The 20,139-nt window shown below is 43.4% G+C and overlaps 1 protein-coding gene across 4 annotated transcripts in view; it reads right to left on the minus strand.

Moving 5' to 3' along the window:
* CCDC158 (coiled-coil domain containing 158) overlaps positions 1 to 20,139 on the minus strand; it is a 222,997-nt gene that overhangs the window by 84,657 nt on the left and 118,201 nt on the right. For all 4 annotated transcript variants that reach the window (XM_073541919.1, XM_073541905.1, XM_073541912.1 and 1 more), the window contains one exon: positions 13,599 to 13,742. In XM_073541919.1, coding sequence (XP_073398020.1) covers positions 13,599 to 13,742 — 144 coding nt within the window. The remainder of the gene's footprint in view (positions 1 to 13,598; positions 13,743 to 20,139) is intronic.

The raw sequence follows: 20,139 nt of genomic DNA on the forward strand, positions 1-20,139 counted from the left end.
CAATTTCTCCTGAGTACGATGATACCTGATATGTGGGGGGGAACCACTGCTTCGGCGCATGGCAGAGCTCAGAAGGGAAGGAGCGCCGTTTGACTTTTTCAATGCAAAATTGGCTGGAATTCAGATCGGACGCCATGTCACGTTTGGCGAGCCCCTGATGTACATAAACAGTGGAAACCTCACACAAGTAACCCCATTTTGGAAACTAGACCCCCCAAGGAACTTATCTAGATATGTGGTGAGAACTTTGAAACCACAAGGCCTTCACAGAAGTGTATAACGTACAGTCGTACAATTAAAAAATTATATTTTTTCCACAAAAATGATCTTTTCACCCCTAATTTTTATTTTCCCAAGGGTAACATTACCCTAAAAGTTATTGTGCAATTTGTCCTGAGTATGCTGATGCCCCATATGTGGGTGCAAACGACTATTTGAGCGCATGGCAGAGCTCGGAAGGGAAGCAGCGCCATTTGACTTTTTGGCTGGAATTGAGATCGGACACCATGTCACGTTTGGAAAGCCCCTGAAGTGCCAAAACAGTGGAGACCCCTAACAAATAACACCATTTTGGAAACTAGACCCCCCCCAAGGAACTTACGTAGATGTGTGTTGAGAACTTTGAATCCCCAAGGGATTCACAGAAGTTTATAACGTACAGCTGTACAATTAAAAAATCATATTTTTTCCACAAAAATGATCTTTTCACCCTCAATTCTTATTTTTCCAAGGGTAACAGCACCCCAAAAGTTATTGTGCAATTTGTCCTGAGTACTCTGATACCCAATATATGGGGGTAAACTACTAATTGGGTGCATGGCAGAGCTCGGAAGGGAAGCAGCACCATTTGACTTTTTTGGCTGGAATTGGGATTGGGCGCCAAGCCGCGTTTAGAAAGCTCCTGATGTGCCTAAACAGTGGAAAGCCCCAACAAATGACACCATTTTGAAAACTATACCCCCAAGGAACTAATCTAGATGTGTGGTGAGCACTTTGAACTCCCAAGTGCTTCACAGAAGTTTATAACGCCCGGGCGTGAAAATAAAAAAATCATATTTTTTCCACAAACATGATCATTTAGTCCACAATTTTTTTATTTTCCCAAGGGTAACAGGGGAAATTGGACCCCAAATGTTGTTGTACAATTTGTCCTGAGTATGCTGATACCTCATATGTGGGAGAAAACTGCTGTATGGGCACACGTCGGGTCTCGGAAGGGAAGTAGTGACATTTTGGAATGCAGACTTTGATGGAATGGTCTGCGGGTGTCATATTGCCTTTGGAGAGCCCCTGATGTACCTAAACAGTGGAAACCCCCCACAAGTGACCCCATTTTGGAAACTAGACCCCCTAAGGAACTAATGTAGATTTGTCGTGAGCACTTTGAACCCCCCAGTGCTTCACAGAAGTTTATAACGCCCGGGCGTGAAAATAAAAAAATCATATTTTTTCCACAAACATTATCTTTTAGTCTGCAATTTTTTTATTTTCCCAAGGGTAACATGAGAAATTGGACCCCAAAAGTTGTTGTACAATTTGTGCTGAGTACGCTGATACCCCATATGTGGGAGAAAACTGCTGTATGGGCACACGTCGGGGCTCGGAAGGGAAGTAGTGACATTTTGGAATGCAGACTTTGATGGAATGGTCTGCGGGTGTCATATTGCCTTTGGAGAGCCCCTGATGTACCTAAACAGTGGAAACCCCCCACAAGTGTCCCCATTTTGGAAACTAGACCCCCTAAGGAACTAATCTAGATGTGTGGTGAGCACTTTGACCCCCCCCCAGTGCTTCACAGAAGTTTATAACGCCCGGGCGTGAAGATAAAAAAATCATATTGTTTCCACAAACATGATCTTTTAGTCCGCATTTTTTTTATTTTCCCAATGGTAACAGGAGAAATTGGACCCAAAAAGTTGTTGTCCAATTTGTCCTGAGTATGCTGATACCCCATATGTGGGAGAAAACTACTGTATGGGCACACGTCGGGGCTCGGAAGGGAAGTAGTGACGTTTTGGAATGCAGACTTCGATGGAATGGTCTGCGGGTGTCATGGCGCGTTTGGAGAACCTCTGATGTGCCTAAACTGTTGAAACTCCCCACAAGTGACCCCATTTTGGAAACTAGACCCTCCACGGAACTTATCTAGATGTGTGGTGAGCACTTTGAACCCCCAAGTGCTTCACAGAAGTTTATAATGCCCGGGCATGAAAATTAAAAAAATCATATTTTTTTCCACAAAAATGATATTTTTGCCCCCAATGTTTTATTTTCCTAAGGATATCAGGAGACATTTTCCACAAAAATGATCTTTTCACCCCAAATTTTTATTTTCCCAAAGGTAACATGACCCCAAAAGTTGTTTTGCAATTTGTCCTGAGTAGGCTAATACCTCATATGTGGGGGTAAAACACTGTTTGGATGCATGGCAGAGCTTGGAAGGGAAGGTGCACAATTTGATTTTTTCAACGCAGAATTGGCTGGAATTGAGATCAGACGCCATGTTGCGTTTGGAGAGCATCTGATGTGCCCAAACAGTGAAAACCCCCCAATTCTAACTCCAACCCTAACCCCAACACACCCCTAACCCTAATCTCAGCCCTAACCCTAGCCCTGACCCTAACCCTAGTTCTAGCCCTAACCCTAATAGGAAAATGGAAATAAATACATTTTTTTAATTTTATTATTTTTCCCTAACTAAGGGGGTGATAAAGGGGGGTTTGATTTGCTAGATATGGCGGGTTTTTATGTTTGGCAGCTGTCATACGCTAAAAGACGCTTTTTATTGTAAAAATAGTTTTTGCATCACCACATTTTGAGAGCTATAATTTTTTCCATATTTTGATCCACCGAGTCATGTGAGGTCTTATTTTTTGTGGATGAGTTGACGTTTTTATTGGTACCATTTTCGGGCACGTGACATTTTTTGATCGCTTTTATTCCAATTTTTTGGACGCAGAATGAACAAAAACCAGCATTTCAAGAATTTCTTTTGGGGGGTGTGTTTACACCGTTCCACGTGCGGTAAAATTGATAAGGCGGTTTTATTCTTCGGGTCAGTACGGTTACAGCGATACCTCATTTGTCTTTTTTTATGTTTTGGCGCTTTTATGCAATGAAAACAATTTTATATAAAAAATTATTTTTGCATCGCTTTATTCTGCGAGCTATAACTTTTTTTACTTTTTCGCTGATGATGCTGTATGGCAGCTCATTTTTTGCGGGACAAGATGACGTTTTCAGTGGTACCATGGTTATTTATATTCGTCTTTTTGATCGCGCGTTATTGCACTTTGTTCGGCGGTATGATGATAAATAGAGTTGAGCGATACCGTCCGATACTTCAAAGTATCGTATCGGATGGTATCGGCCGATCTTTAAAAAAAGTATCGGTATCGCCGATTCCGATACCGGAAGTCCCATTCAAGTCTATGGGACTTCCGGTATCGGAATAAGAAAAACCCTTTCCTGCCCTTGTACAGCCTCTCTGGGGTCTGTACGGGCCTTTCGGGGGGCTGTGCCGGCCTGCCAGGGGGTCTGTGCAGGCTCCGGTGGTCTGTGCCGGCCTGCCGGTGGTCTGTGCAGGCTCCGGGGGGCTGTGCCGGCCTGCCGGGGGGCTGTGCAGGCTCCGGGGGGCTGTGCCGGCCTGCCGGGGGGCTGTGCCGGCCTGCCGGTGGTCTGTGCAGGCTCCGGGGGTCTGTGCAGGCATCGTCCGATGGGACTACAAGTCCCATCGGGCGATGCCTGCTACCATGACAGTGATTGACACATTAGCCAATGATGGGACAGTAGTAGTCCCATCATCCGGCTAATGTGTTAAATGTAAAAAAAAAAAAAAAAAAAATTACATGCTACATACATACAACATGCATACTACATACATGCTACATTCATACTACATACATGCTACATTCATACTACATGCAACATACATACTACATATATACTACATGCATGCTACATACATACTGCATGCTACATACATACCACATATATACTACATACATACTACATGCATGCTACATGCATGCTACATACATAACACATATATACTACATGCATGCTACATACATACTACATGCTACATACTACATATATACTACATGCATGCTACATACTACATGCTACATACATGCTACATACTACATGCTACATACATACTACATATATACTACATGCATGCTACATACATACTGCATGCTACATGCATGCTACATACATACTACATGCTACATACATACTACATATATACTACATACATACTACATACATACTACATGCATGCTACATGCATGCTACATACATACCACATACATAACACATATATACTACATGCATGCTACATACATACTACATGCTACATAAATACCATATACATACTACATGCATGCTACATACATACTGCATGCATGCTACATACATACTACATGCTACATACATACTACATATATACTACATGCATGCTACATACATACTACATGCTACATACATACTACATATATACTACATGCATGCTACATACATACTACATGCTACATACATACTACATATATACAACATGCATGCTACATACATACTGCATGCTACATGCATGCTACATACATACTACATACATACTACATGCTACATACATACCACATATATACTACATACATACAATACATTCATACAATACATACATAGACATACAGTACATATAACATAGAGTAACATACTTACCAATACTTGTCACATTGTTCCCCGAAGCCATTGTCTTTCCGGAATAAATATTAACATAACAAACCACAAAAATACTCACCCACGATCCGAAGCAGTCCACGAGTGTGTCCCACGACGATCTTGGGTAGAGAACGGCAGCATCAGATGATGCTGCCGTTCTCTACGGGCTGCAGGAATCCAATGACGGAAGGTAGGTATCCTTCCGCACTGTATTCCTCCGCCACTTAAAAAAAAAAAAAGTCCCTAGTCTCACTTTATGCCATTGCTGTGTGGGAAATTCCCACGCAGCAATGGCATAAAGTGAGACTAGGGACTTTTTTTTTTTTAAGTGGCGGAGGAATACAGTGCGGAAGGATACCTACCTTCCGTCATTGGATTCCTGCAGCCCGTAGAGAACGGCAGCATCATCTGATGCTGCAGTTCTCTACCCAAGATCGTCGTGGGACACACTCGTGGACTGCTTCGGATCGTGGGTGAGTATTTTTGTGGTTTGTTATGTTAATATTTATTCCGGAAAGACAATGGCTTCGGGGAACAATGTGACAAGTATTGGTAAGTATGTTACTCTATGTTATATGTACTGTATGTCTATGTATGTATTGTATGAATGTATTGTATGTATGTAGTATATATGTGGTATGTATGTAGCATGTAGTATGTATGTAGTATGTATGTAGCATGCATGTAGCATGTAGTATGTATGTAGCATGCATGTAGTATATATGTAGTATGTATGTAGCATGCATGTAGTATATATGTAGCATGTATGTAGTATGTATGTGGTATGTATGTAGCATGTAGTATGTATGTAGCATGCATGTAGTATATATGTAGTATGTATGTAGCATGTAGTATGTATGTAGTATGTATGTGGTATGTATGTAGCATGTAGTATGTATGTAGCATGCATGTAGTATATATGTAGTATGTATGTAGTATGTATGTGGTATGTATGTAGCATGTAGTATGTATGTAGCATGCATGTAGTATATATGTAGTATGTAGTATGTATGTAGTATGTATGTGGTATGTATGTAGCATGTAGTATGTATGTAGCATGCATGTAGTATGTATGTAGCATGCATGTAGCATGCATGTAGTATGTATGTAGCATGTATGTAGTATGTATGTAGTATGTATGTAGCATGCAGTATGTATGTAGCATGTATGTAGTATATATGTAGTATGTATGTAGCATGTAGTATGTATGTAGCATGCATGTAGTATATATGTAGTATGTATGTAGCATGCATGTAGTATGTATGTAGTATGTATGTAGTATGTATGTAGCATGCAGTATGTATGTAGCATGTATGTAGTATGTATGTAGTATATATGTAGTATGTATGTAGCATGCATGTAGTATGTATGTAGCATGTAGTATGTATGTAGCATGCATGTAGTATGTATGTAGCATGTATGTAGTATGTATGTAGTATATATGTAGTATGTATGTAGCATGCATGTAGTATGTATGTAGTATTTTTTTTTTTTTTTTAACATTTAACACATTAGCCGGATGATGGGACTACTACTGTCCCATCATTGGCTAATGTGTCAATCACTGTCATGGTAGCAGGCATCGCCCGATGGGACTTGTAGTCCCATCGGACGATGCTTGCACAGACCCCCGGACATCAGCACAGCCCCCCGGCAGGCCGGCACAGCCCCCCGGCAGGCCGGTACAGACCCCCACAGGGTGCACAGACCACCGGCAGGCCGGCACAGCCCCCCGGCAGGCCGGCAGAGACCCCGGGCAGTCCACACAGCCCCCCGGCAGGCCGGCACAGCCCCCCGGCAGGCCGGCAGAGACCCCCGGAAGGCCCGAAATGACGGCGCATCATGATGCGCACACACCGCGCATCATGATGACGTCAGGCCGTCAATCAACTGAACTTCCGATTCCGATGCCGAATTCCGATATTGAAAAAATATCGGAAGTCGGTATCGGAATTCCGATACAGCAAGTATCGGCCGATACCCGATACTTGCGGTATCGGAATGCTCAACACTAATGATAAAGCTTTATTTTTTGCTTCTTTTTTTATTTTTATTTTTTAAGGGGTTCAATAAAGGCGTTAACTAATGGGACAGTTTTATAGGGCGGGTTGTTATGGACGCAGCGATACTAAATATGTGTACTTTTATTGTTTTTTTTTTATTTCCAAAAAATGAATTTATTAGGAAATATTTTTTTTTTTCAATTTATTTAGCGATTTTTTATAAATTAATTTTACACTTTTTTTTTTAACTTTATTACAATGTCCCAGAGGGGACATAACTGTCATGTGACAGATCGCTGATCTGTCACATCACAGATCACTGTGACAGATCAGCGATCTGTCACAGGCACTGCAGAAGGCTTCCTTGTGCCTGCGCTTTGCAGGCACTGAGGAAGCCAGCTCCCTGCAGGCCCCCGAAGGTCCCCGCCGCCATTTTGGATCCAGGGACCTGCAGAGAAGGAGGTCCCAGCAGCAGCGCTGCACATTGCGCTGCTGCGGGGGTCGCAGGGAAGCCCGGAGGGAGCCCCCTCCCTGCCGATGCTTCCCTAAACCCCTGGTACACTGTGATCGTGTTTGATTGCAGTGTGCCAGGGGTTAACGTGCCGGGGGCGGTCCGTGACCGCCCCTGACACATAGTCTCGGGTGTCAGCTGTGATAATCAGCTGACACCCGGCCGCTGATCGCTATGACGTACTATCCCGTTATGGGCATAGGGGCCCGGGTCCCATGGACGGGATAGTACGTCAGATGGCAGAGAGGGGTTAATTAAACCACGCTTACAACCTCACCAAATTCCTGCATAGCCCTCTATCTCCTGTAATAAAAGTAAAATAAAAAAACAACAATATACCATACCTGTCCATCATTCTGTCCCACGCCGTAATCCATGTCTGGGGAATATACAGTTTTCATCCTGGACGGTGCCAAGTTGTGACCATCCCGGCTGAAAACCTCAGTGACTAGCGGTGACGTCACTGAGGCTGCCCTACCAGCCAGGCTGAACTGCGGTGACCTCTGGACTGTGGGAAAATGCCAGTGATGAGGTGACTGCAGTGCTCAGTGTCTTCTCAGCAGATCACCTCATTGCAATGCATTAGAGCTGTCAGTCTGCTCTCACAAAAAACTTACTAGATCATGCACCACTGCAACAGGTGCGGGTACTGTTCTGGCAGTGAGAGCCAGTGTCAGATGTCTTGTAAGCTGAACAACAGGTGGCGATCGCCTGCGCACAGCTCCTGTGCACCGGGCGATCGCAATGACGTATATTTACTTCATTGGTTGGAAAGTCCTACTATGACGTTTATATACTTGAAATGTCGAGAAGGCGTTAAATAATGTGTAAGAAATTATCTTGTATTTATGAATTTTAATGGATATTCCATCTTAGTATGTACCATTGCAGATTTCTAAAACTATGGACCCCATCCTCTAAGTTGTTATCAGAGATTTTACTTAAAGTGACTCTATCAGCGGCTTTTTGCTATGTAATCTGTAGATGGCAGGTGATAGGGGCTAAAACATTGAATTCAGCAATGTGTAATTTTTTAATCTGTGTGCTGTTTACTTACACTGAAGGTTTTATCAATCAGAGATTATCATTGTGAGGTCTGATGTACACTGCTGCCAAATGTTGCACTCAGATTTTTCCAGCAGCTCCGTAGAGAATGAATGGAGGGACAGTCAGACTATCAACCCGACACACCATTTTGTAAAGAGGATAAAGGTTCCAGCGATCAAGTATAAATATTCCTCAATCGGCCAATTGGTGCAGCTCCAGTGGTGGGATAAACACTGATCTGCAAGTTATGACTTGATAACCCAGATTTCACTGGACAACCCCTTAAACTGGTCCATTTTTGGTGAAAAGTGACCTGCCTGCAGCTTCAGTGTTTCATGGAGCTGTTCGAAGATCACTTTTCAATACAAGTCTATGAGAGCCTCGTTCTGTCTCTTGTAGAGTTGCATTAAGAGCTTGTGACGTAGCTTCTGACTTCCGGCCAGTTGGAAGCTAGTGTTACAAGATGGAGGGTGAGTAAATGATTAAGACAGAGGACTTACATTTGATGCTAGGACCTGTGGAAGCGCTGTTTGGTGAGAAACACCGGCCATCCTTAATGTGTTCTGTCTCCCCTTCTACCCATTATGTCAATGAAATAAAGAAGAATTTTATTGAGCGGTGAGTGTGACCCTTTTCAATCAATTCCACCACATTACATTTAAAGCACTACTCCATAGATGCAATAAAATAAACACGCTGGAGTGGTGCATTAATATAAATTTGTGATTTTAATTTGGTTCTGCAGTTTGCAAACCAAAATATTTTTGGAAAAATAAGTCTTATCCATAGCACTGAAAATCCTTCTGCACTGCATTACAAATTAAATTACCCAGAACTGAGATAAAAGAGAAACGACATTCTCAATTACCTACTAATTAGTATAAGCTAATGTCACTTCCTTACACATGGACAGATTGCGTTAAATCTTTTAGGCACACTCCATGCCACATGTGCCATCAGCCTGACCTCATAAATCCTTTTTTACCTTCACATAAATCTGTTACTGTGGATCAGGTAAAGGTCACCCGTCCCGCATATATAGCAAAGCATTTGAAAAACGGAAATAAGGAAATTATACACTGCTCAAAAAAATAAAGGGAACACTTAAACAACAGACTATAACTCCAAGTAAATCAAACTTCTGTGAAATCAAACTGTCCACTTAGGAAGCAACACTGATTGGCAATCAATTTCACATGCTGTTGTGCAAATGGAATAGACAACAGATGGAAATTATTGGCAATTATCAAGACACCCTCAATAAAGGAGTGGTTCTGCAGGTGGGGACCACAGATCACATCTCAGTAGCAATGCTTTCTGGCTGATGTTTTGGTCACTTTTGAATGTTGGTTGTGCTTTCACGCTTGTGGTAGCATGAGATGGACTTTACAACCCACGCAAATGGCTCAGGTAGTGCAGCTCATCCAGGATGTCACATCAATGCGAGCTGTGGCAAGAAGGTTTGCTGTGTTTGTCAGCGTAGTGTCCAGAGGCTGGAGGCGCTACCAGGAGACAGGCCAGTACACCAGGAGACGTGGAGGGGGCAGTAGGAGGGCAACAACCCAGCAGCATTGATGCGCCATCCGAGATGAGCTGCACTACCTGAGCCACTTGTGGGGTTGTAGAGTCCGTCTGATGCTACCTCGAGTGTGAAAGCACAACCAACATTCAAAAGTGACCAAAACATCAGCCAGAAAGCATTGGTACTGAGATGTGGTCTGCAGAACCACTCCTTTATTGAGGGGGTGTCTTGATACTTGCCAATAATTTTCATCTGTTGTCTGTCACGGTCACGCGTGTCTGGACGCAGATGTTACCGCAAGGCGAACCCAAATCACACGTGACCCAGGATACAGCGCCTCCAGTGGCGAATTTAAATAATAAGGGGGAACCTGGGAAACATTACCAATGGTGGGCCCTGCGATAGGGAATGGGGACATAGAGACCTCCTGCACTCCACTGAGCCAGTGTCCCTGCACTCCTCACATTCCCTATACAGGCTCCGCACCTGTCGCCGCACGCAAACCTTAAACCCTTGCTTGCCCTGACCCTAAACCCTCACTAGGGAATTGGGCGGTGCGGAGACTAATCCCACCACTGCACCAGAGACACACATGAGGGAAAGAGACAACACAGGGGGACACCACTTAGCTTTATGCTCTGTGCTCACGCTCCTGCAACAGAGCCCTCCACCTGCGTGCGTCCTCTCCTCCACCCAGATCCTTCACCACAACAGGATCCTTCACCATAGTGCAGCCCTGGGGCAGAGTCCACCACCAGCCGCTGCTGCCCTGCAACAGAGTCCCAAAGATGAGTTCAGCTTCTGCCACGAAGTCAAGCATGCTTGAGTCCAGCTCAGCAGCCAAGTCCCACATGGTGAGTGCTACTCTCCATAGTCGCCACTCCACCAGTCCATGCAGACACTTCCCGCCGACACCATCACTGCGACTCCTCCACACCATGCCAGCAATTCCTGCAGACACCATCACTGACACATGTCCCCCCTGGCTAAGCTGCACAGGACTCCTCCTCAGCTCCATCCTTCCACCAGGCTCTCACCAACTCAGAATCAATCAATGAATGAATATCACCAGCAGTGATTGCACACCCTGAGACTCATTTATAGAGCCCCACACCTGATTCATAATTACGTACATATTAAACCCAAACTATCGTGCGATACCACTAACCACCACCGGGGCAACTCAGAATGAATGACACCACATGTGATAATTCCAAAGGCCACCGGGGGCAATCATGTCACCTTGCCAAAGGAAAAAACGTTCACCCTGTGCTTTTAAAACTGTCAGATCCACTTCAGATCATGACATTGTCTATTCCATTTGCACAACAGCATGTGAAATTGACTGTCAATCAGTGCTGCTTCCTAAGTGGACAGTTTGATTTCACAGAAGTTTGATTTACTTGGAGGTATATTCTGTTGTTTAAGTGTTCCCTTTACTTTTTTGTGCAGTGTAGTAAAGTAACTAATAAATTGATTTAAAAGAAAAACATTTCAAAATCTGAAAACTTTATATTAGATGCGTCTGCACTCGTACATGTTTTATATTTTTGTTCCCCCACATTGTATAACGACTGATTAAACAATTATATTAGAAAAGGATTTGTCAGCATTTCTGACGTTGTGATGTAAACCGTTGTATTCTCCATGAAATAACATTTTTGGAACATCTTTTTTGGATCTCTATGTTATGTCTTTCCTTTCTAGTCCAACTTAAAATGATGACTAAATTGACCGCTTGGTGTTACCCACTGGGGGTGTGTCTCTACATACGCTGACACTGAGCTGAAAGTATTCAACTATGTAGAGACACACCCCTTTGATGCAAGGAATGATAAGGTGTCAGTTTAGGCATAAAATTCTAGGAATAATAACAGGAATGCAACATTATTGAGTAAGAAAGGATTCTCCAAGCTTATTGTTTTATTTCCTAAAACTGGAGAGCTGATCTTAATTTTATCTTCTGCATCATTTTCCAAATGTCATGAAAGGGAAGGAGAAAGAATGGAAAAAAAAGCGCAGTTCCTCCATTGTATTCTTTTTGGGAGCAAAATGAACAGAAAATACAGAGGGGTCTATTCATCAACACTGGTGTGGTGTTATGCCAGTCTTGCTGAAATAGAAGGTTCGGAATTCATTAAGAAACTTTTTCCCACTGTGCTAGCGGTGATCTCACCGAGGTCACTGCAGTTCATTTGACAGATGGGAATGCAGCCTCACTGATTGGCGGTAACCTCTATGATGTCACCGCTGGGCACAGACACTCCGCTCCCAGCAGCTCATTCACCTGTGGTTCTCAGCCAGAATGATCACATCTTGACACCGTCCAGGTTGAAATCTATTTATCCCCCAGACATGGATTACATCATGGGATAGAACAACGGACAGGTGAGGGATATTGTTTTTTAATTTTGTTTTGTTGCAGGAGACGAGGGATTCAGTGGAATGGATGTTAGATGAGTATAGCTGTGTTTGTTATTTTTAAATGAGAAAGTAAAAGCTTGTTTTGTTTTATTTCAAATAAAGGACTTTATTCTTGTTGTGTCTTTATTTACCATGCAACTATAGGATTAGTAATGGATAGGTGTCTTATAGACGTCTCTCCATTACTAATCCGAAGGCTTGATGTCACTGGACAATACAATGGTGACATCAAACCCACAAATATGAAATCTACTTGTCACCGCTACAGGGCATTTGGTAAGAGCCAGGCAAAGCACCAGAATTGGCGCATCTAGGCTGTGGGCTGCTATTTTTAGGCTGGGGGCTCAATATCCATGGCCCCTTGCCAGCGTGAGAATACCAGCCCCCAGCTGTCTGCTTTAGCTTGGCTGGTTGTCAAAAATGGGGGGAACCCACGCCATTTTTAATTATTTATTTAAATAATTTAAAAAATTGGAGTGGGGAACCTTCTATTCTTGGTAACCTGCCTTGCTGAAGCTGACAGCTGAGGGTTGCAGCCCTCAGCTGTGAGTTTTGCCTAGCTGCTTATCAAAAGTACTGTACATGGGAACCCACACTTTTTTTTTTTAATTTAATTGCAGCGCAAGTGACGGCTGATGCATACTCCTATCAGCCGCTCCTGCTCTTGCTGTTATTAGCGGCAGCAGGTGGCAGCTGATGGGAGCAGTAATCCCATCAGCTAACACCAGAGACTGGAGATAAACTTTATACCTCCAATCATAGCTCCAGGCTCACTCTGTCTTTTGAGTGCACATGACAGCACAACAAACACCCATTGTTCGGGGGGTCCGAACTCGAACAGTAACACAGACTTCCTAGTGAGGTCCCTGTTCGTTGTGTCTGTGCCCGAACAGTAGATGTTCGGTACGGACTCTGAACTTTACTGTTCGGGTTTGCCCATCTCTACTCATGAAGAAAAAACAATATTGAATTACCAGATTTGCTATTATTGGACAAATAAATTACACTAGCATGACATAAAAAAGAATTACTTGAGGCACAAGCTGAAGAAGTGACTTCAGCAACTGTGGAGTGATTGAAGCTATTAAAAAGGTATTTTCAACTTATCCGTAGGGGAACAGTATGTATGTGTAGAGCAAGGATCTAGTGCTTAACCATTTCTGTAATTTCCTTAGATGTGGGTCAGAGGACACGTGCTCCAACGAAGTCTGCATCTATCACTCATTTATGGTATATTCTGTGGATAATACCATAAATGCTCAGATTAGGAATAACAGTACTAGTCTACTCATGGAACTTCAACAAGTGCGCCATCTAGGGTCCATTTGGTGATATTAACATACATGCCATAATTTCACCACACAATGATTACCTCACTTATTGCTGCAGCATCAAAGAAATGCATCTGGTTCTTGCTTTGCGGTTGAGGAAGATCTTTAGAATGAAACAGAGATATTGCAGTTCTTAGTTGCAGTGGTCTAGTAGGTAAATCAGTAGATACGGATCCTCTGAGCTCCTAAAATAAAACCGTCACTTCCCATTAGGTTTAGGAAAGAAGCAATAATATTCAGTCCAATGTGAAAGATTTATCAAAACTAATTCAAATGAAAAGTAGAGCAGATTTTTCTAACACACATTAAAAATAATCAGTACTCCATGAGAAAAAAATAAAAGATTTCATCTTTATTTAGACATAAACAAGACAGGGATTTCCAAAAACGGCACACACCCTACGACCATATCAAGTCGAAAATATCATGTCAACCATATCATGTCGACCATAAAGCTTCCTGGAGGCAAGAAGACATTTTTTATTTGGTGAGTGCAACAATTACATTTTCCTGCACCGGAGTAATTATTTGACAATTCTCTTTACTGCTGAGCTGCCAATATATGGTACTTTTTGATGCTCGTCTTCCTTATATTATTAATATTAATTTAGTGGATCTGCAGTGCTGACATGAACTACAATGTATATAAGAAGTCTACACAAACCTGTTAAAACGTTTGTCATGTAAGAAAAATCATACCAACATTAATCACTTCGGAACTTTTCCCACCTTTAATGTCACCCAAAATGTGTACAAATCCATTGATCACCCTCTTATAATTGGGGTATGTTAAAAATTGGCCAATCACACTTAAATGCATATTAAATTAATAGTTAGTACATGGCAGCCATCATTTACAGTGATTCTGAATTTCCTGTATTATAAAGTTAAACTGTTTTAGAAGGATTTTCCTGATATTTTCTTAATTGCATTTTACAGCAAAAGCCATGGTCTATAAACAGCTTACAACACAGCAAAGGCATCCAATTGTTGAAACTTATCAGTCAGTGGCTTACATTTGGCACAAAAGTGACCTTATCTACAACTGGACATACCTAAAAAATTGAAGAAAATTAGTCCAGAAGGCTGCCAAAAGGCCTATAGCAACATTAAAGGAGCTACAGGAATTTCTGGCAAGCAAGTACTGGTTGTGTACTGCATGTGAAATCTCCCACATTCTTCATATGTCTTTTGCATGGCATAGGGTGGCAAGGTAGAAGCCTTTTCTTACATAAAAAAAAAAAAAACTGGCTATGTTTGCAAAAATCTACGTAAAGTCTGGCAAAAGCATGTAAGAACCCATACTATGTTCGGATGAGACAAAATTTGACCATAATTACAAAAGGTATGTTTGGTGCAATTCCAGTACTGCACATGACCAAAAGAACACCACACCCTCAGAAAATCATGGTAAAGGCACCTGTTTTTTTTGCAGCTGGAAGCTTAAGACAAAGAGGAATTTCACCTTTTAGTACAACAACAACCCTAAGCATAACTCCAAATCAATAAAATAATGGCTTCGCTAGAAGATCAAAGTTTTGGAATGGTCCAGCTAGACTTGAATCCAAATCCAATTTGTGGAAGAGGGGTATAGACAGGAGATACCCTTGCAATCTGACAGATTTGTAGAGCTACTACAGGAATGATAGGACACATACTGACAATTGTAGATGTACAATGCTGATAGACTCCTATCCAAAAAGACTGAAAGATGTCATAAATTCAAAGGGTATTTCAACAAAGTATTAGTTTAAGGGTGTGAATATGTATGCAACCATATTATTTTGGTTTTTATTTTTAATTTTCAACCAAAAAAGATTTCAGTGTATTTTTCAGTTGAATTTCTAAAGTTGGAAAAAGTTTTGAAATGATTCATCTTGGCATGATTTTTTTAACATGCCCAAAACCTGGCATTTTAAACAAAGGGGTGTGTAGATTTTGTATATCCACTGTAACCGTGTTTGGATTTAAATATAAGATTAGTTGCTAAGGACAATTTACCTTTGCACCAGTTTTGTTAAATCTATTTTAATGTATTTCTATTGCTCTCAAATGCCATGCAACAGAAGAAGTCGTGCTAAAGACTCATATTTAGTGCACAGACTATTGTAAAGCACACAGTGCAGCAAGCTTATGACAGATTGGATAACACATTGCATATTCTTTTTCATTAAAGTATATGACTCATTTTGACTAGAGTTGAGCGAAACAGGTCAGTCAATTTCAAAAATCGCCGACCTTCGCCAAAGTCGGGTTTCATGAAACGAAACCCGACCATAGCGTGAGGTCGGCCATGATGTCAGCGACCCAAGCACCAAAGTCTCGTTTCAAATAATGCTTCCAGTTCCTTTTTTCAGCCAATGATGGAGGACGCACACTGTGGGCAACACGATGACATAGGCAGCTGCCAGCACCATCTTAGGGAAGGGCATTGAAGTGATTGGCTGGCTTTGTGTGGTGTAACAGTGGGTATAAAAGGCTGTGACCGCCGACCGCCATCTTACTTCTGCCGATCTTAGAATAGGAAGAGGTGCTGCTGCTGATTCTGAACAGGGAGAGCGTTAGCCAGGGAAGAAGAAAAAAAACTGCTTCTGCTGATAGCGCTTTTCACTGTACAGTTAATGGGAGGTGAAAGGGGAGGATTTTTGTTGTGTGCAGCAGCGCTGGTGGTGATTAGGCTGCCTTTTAAGGCTACCTGCTAGCTGCATTGCTGTGTGCACACTACTGTTCAAACTGCTTTTTTCAAAGTACTCCAAATTTTATTATTTTGTCCTGGTGAGTTACTGAGAGTTCATTTTTTCACACATCGTCTAGCGGTGTACGCTCCTCACACACTACTGTGTATTCCGGCTGGTATCACGGACAAATGAAAGCTATCTGGGTGTGACTCTGGAAAAAAAAGCCGAGGAGTTTGTCCGTTTTTCCAGACCTACACCTTAGAGTTGTGTCCGTTTTTCACACAGTTTCGTATATCTGCTGTTTGATTACAGTCAAAACTAGACAGAGACAGCGTGTGTCAGTCCGTATACAAATACACGGAGCTTGACAATTTTACATACACACACCATAAAGCGGTGTACGCTCCTCACACACTACCGTGTACCGCCTTCTATCACGGACAAATAGAAGCTACCTGTGTGTGACTCTGGAAAAAAAAAACGAGGAGTTTGTCCGTTTTTCCAGACCTACACGTGTCCGTTTTTCAAACAGTTCCGTATATCTGCTTGTTGGATTACGGTCCAATACATACTGTGAGAGCGTCTGTGACTAACATAATATGTAGGTTGATTTAATTTGTTTAATACACCTTACACAGCTGGACGCTCCTCATACAGTGCCATCTCTCTGCTGGTATTTTGCTACATTTTCCCAAACATAAGGAAGTATGGTGGAAGAATCCGCGGACGTGGGCAGGGGGGCGCGGCTGGTACTGATGGTGGTGGTGCATCGGCTGGTTCTGGCAAAAGCACAATAGCAGCTAAGGCAGGAGGTGTTGAGCCTGTGTCATCCTCTGGCCCAAGAAGGTCTGTAAGGTTGCCTTTTCTTGGAGTAGGAAAACCGCTTTTAAAGTCGGAGCATCAGGAACAGGTTTTGGCGTACATTGCCGAAACAGCCACCAGCTCTATTGCCTCCTCTTCTGAATGGTCGAAACCTGCAAAGCACGGAGTTGTCAGTGCAGGGTTCTGGTCATATAAAACCCCTTTCCTTGTGTCCTTCACCCCCACCAATAGTTAAGGATGTGGCAGCCCACACTGCAGATTACTCTATGGAGCTCTTTTCACATACCATGCCTGGGTTATCCAGTCAAATCCTGCATTCCCCAGTCCAAGATGAATCTTACATGGACTGCACTGATACACAGCCACTGCTAGATGATTCTGCTGGTACATTGACCCACAGCACTACATTGCCCTCGCAGTCTATTGAGCCAGAATCTGATCCTGATGAAACCCAGGTGCCCCTTCCCACATACCATACCACCTTACACGGTGACTCAGAGGAAGGTAAAGAGGAAGGTGCAGAGGACTTTGAAGAGGAGGTGATGGTTGACCCATTTCTGGACCTGGATTGGCATCCATTGGGGGAGGAGGGTGGCGCTGGCAATAGTTCAGATAAGGAGAAGGATCCGCAGCAGGCATTGACATGGCAGCAGCGGTTATCTAGCAGGCCCGTAGCTGTCATAAAACGTGGAACAAAAACTAAAAGAGTTGCAGGACAGCTTGACCAGACGGTCAACTTAGCATGGCGTGCAAGGCCAGAAAATGTTTACCATAGTAGGAAGAGTGCAGTGTCAATTCTTTGTCCAAAATCCTACTGATGAGACAAAGGTTACCTGTAAGAAGTGCGGACGGACCTTTAGCCGAGGTAAACAACTCAGAAATTTGAATACCAGTTGCATGCTTAGACGTTTAATCAACATGCACTTGCAAGCGTGGACGCACTACAAAACCTCAGGTAGCACACGTGCACCTGCTCCGATTGAAGGTAGCCAACAACGCTTCATCGCTACCCCCACTGTAAGACCACCGCCACCATTAAGCACACCTCCTCTTCCTCTTCTTCGTCTTCCTCTTCCTCCTCTTCCTCGGACTTGCCCAATTACGCCCTTTGCAGCAGCTGAATGTCCAGCCAACACATCTACATATGCCAATTTTTTAGCCTCCCTAACTGGGCTGCCCACCCCTCCCCCAACAGCTGGGGTCAAGACCTGGCACACCCCGGCAAGTGCTGTTGCTCTGAACAGGTGGATGGGCCCACAGATGGCCGCCGGCAAGGGCACATGGCCCCTCATAGTGAAATAGTGTCTCAGATGGTGGGAGGGCCCACTCGCCGTCAGACACACCAGCGTACTATGAGGGGCCCTGTGCCAGTACCGTCGACCACGATTGTGCCCCCCTGCTTGGTCATGGCCACAGCACTTGCAAGTTGCAATACTTACCTCTCCCTGCTCCACCGCTGTGTAGTCTGGGCAGTTAAATCCTTCACAGGGACAGCCACTCGAAATTTGGTGTATTGATCAATGATGGTTAGATGTAGCTATGGCCTGTACTGCTGGCCTCTACCTTCAGATGATCAATGGCTACCATTTGAAATGGACGTCAACTTACAAGCGGATGCAGTGGTGGTTTATGATCACCTTTCATAGTTGTGATAGTCACAGACGTGTGACATTTCTGTCACCATTTTTCAATGTCTCCTCTCATGCCAATCCAATAGAATCGCCTACGGCCTGTGGCTTCTGTCTTTTGCACTCCAAAATGACCAGACACATCATGATAGGCAGTGAGGACCATGGGTACATCTCTCCCTGTGATCACAATTTGATGGAGATGAGTAACGGTGATGTGATCCACGCTACTGCGATAAAGCAATCCTTTCTTCGCAAAGAACCTTTTTCGCTTTCTCCACAGACACAGTAATTGAGGGTCTGCATCGCCTCTGCAACATATACTGGGAGGTTTCCCCGCGATGAGTAATTCCAAAATTTCTGCTAACACTCAACTTTGCGTCTATACCTGTATCCATGTAGTTTCCAGCAGCTGAGATTTTTGACTGGCTTACTGAGATTGAAATGTATGCAAAGATTTAAAAGTACCACAACACTGTATACTGGTGTATGCTATGAATACCTTTCCCTTTTTCTACTTTTTTAATTCTGGTGTAATACATAGTGAGCCTGTGAGTGTCTGTGTCTGACTCCAGAAGTATAGACGGAAATTTAACCCTAGACTGGACACACCTGGGGTGTGCTGATACAGTACCTTGTTTCAAAAATTTGTATTAGGGTATGTGCACACGCTGCGGATTCTGATGCGGATGCGCAGCGGATTTGGCCGCTGCGGATCCGCAGCAGTTTTTGCTGCAGTGCACAGTAGCATTCAAACCTATGGAAAGAAAAAACTCTGTGCAGATGCTGCGGAATTTTCCGTGCGGATTTGCTGCAGTTTCAAAACCACAGAAAGAATTGACATGCCAGTTCTTTCTGCGAACTCCACTGCGGTTTGCCATCTCCTCCATTGTGAAGATGAAAAACCGCAGTGCAAAACCGCAGGCCAATCCGCAGGTAAAACCGCAGGTCTTTTGACCTGCAGATTTATCTGCGGATTTTACAAAATCCGTGCAGCCAAATCCGCAGAGCATTCCGCAACGTGTGCACATACCCTTAAGGTATCATCTGTAGGATAACCAACTGTGGTGGGGGGACCCTCTTCTTGCCGCTGACAAACACGAGACTGAGACAGAGTTTGTATTGAACAGGTCCATTTTTAGTGCCCATCCTTCTGTCAACAACAGCAATTCACCACAGCCGTTTCACATTTCTCTGTACACAGGCCCCGGTACCTTCACTTCCTTTGTAACTATAATCGTGGCATCCTCTGTGGCTCTTCCACTGTGGCTGGCCTAAGTCCAACCACCACAGCGCTGCACCAGTCTGAGCACACCGTCCGTATGATAGCCCCAGGCCATCTTCGTCTGCGGCTACCGTCTTCTGGCCCACCCCCCCGTGACCGCCTCAACTGTCAGTCCTCTATGGAGCCTTTCCACTGTCTCTATTTTCTCAGCAGAACTTCCTCTTTACTG

Source organism: Dendrobates tinctorius, unplaced genomic scaffold (genome assembly GCF_039654945.1).
Source record: "Dendrobates tinctorius isolate UK_male_01 unplaced genomic scaffold, ASM3965494v1 ptg000011l, whole genome shotgun sequence".
Taxonomy (NCBI): domain Eukaryota; kingdom Metazoa; phylum Chordata; class Amphibia; order Anura; family Dendrobatidae; genus Dendrobates; species Dendrobates tinctorius.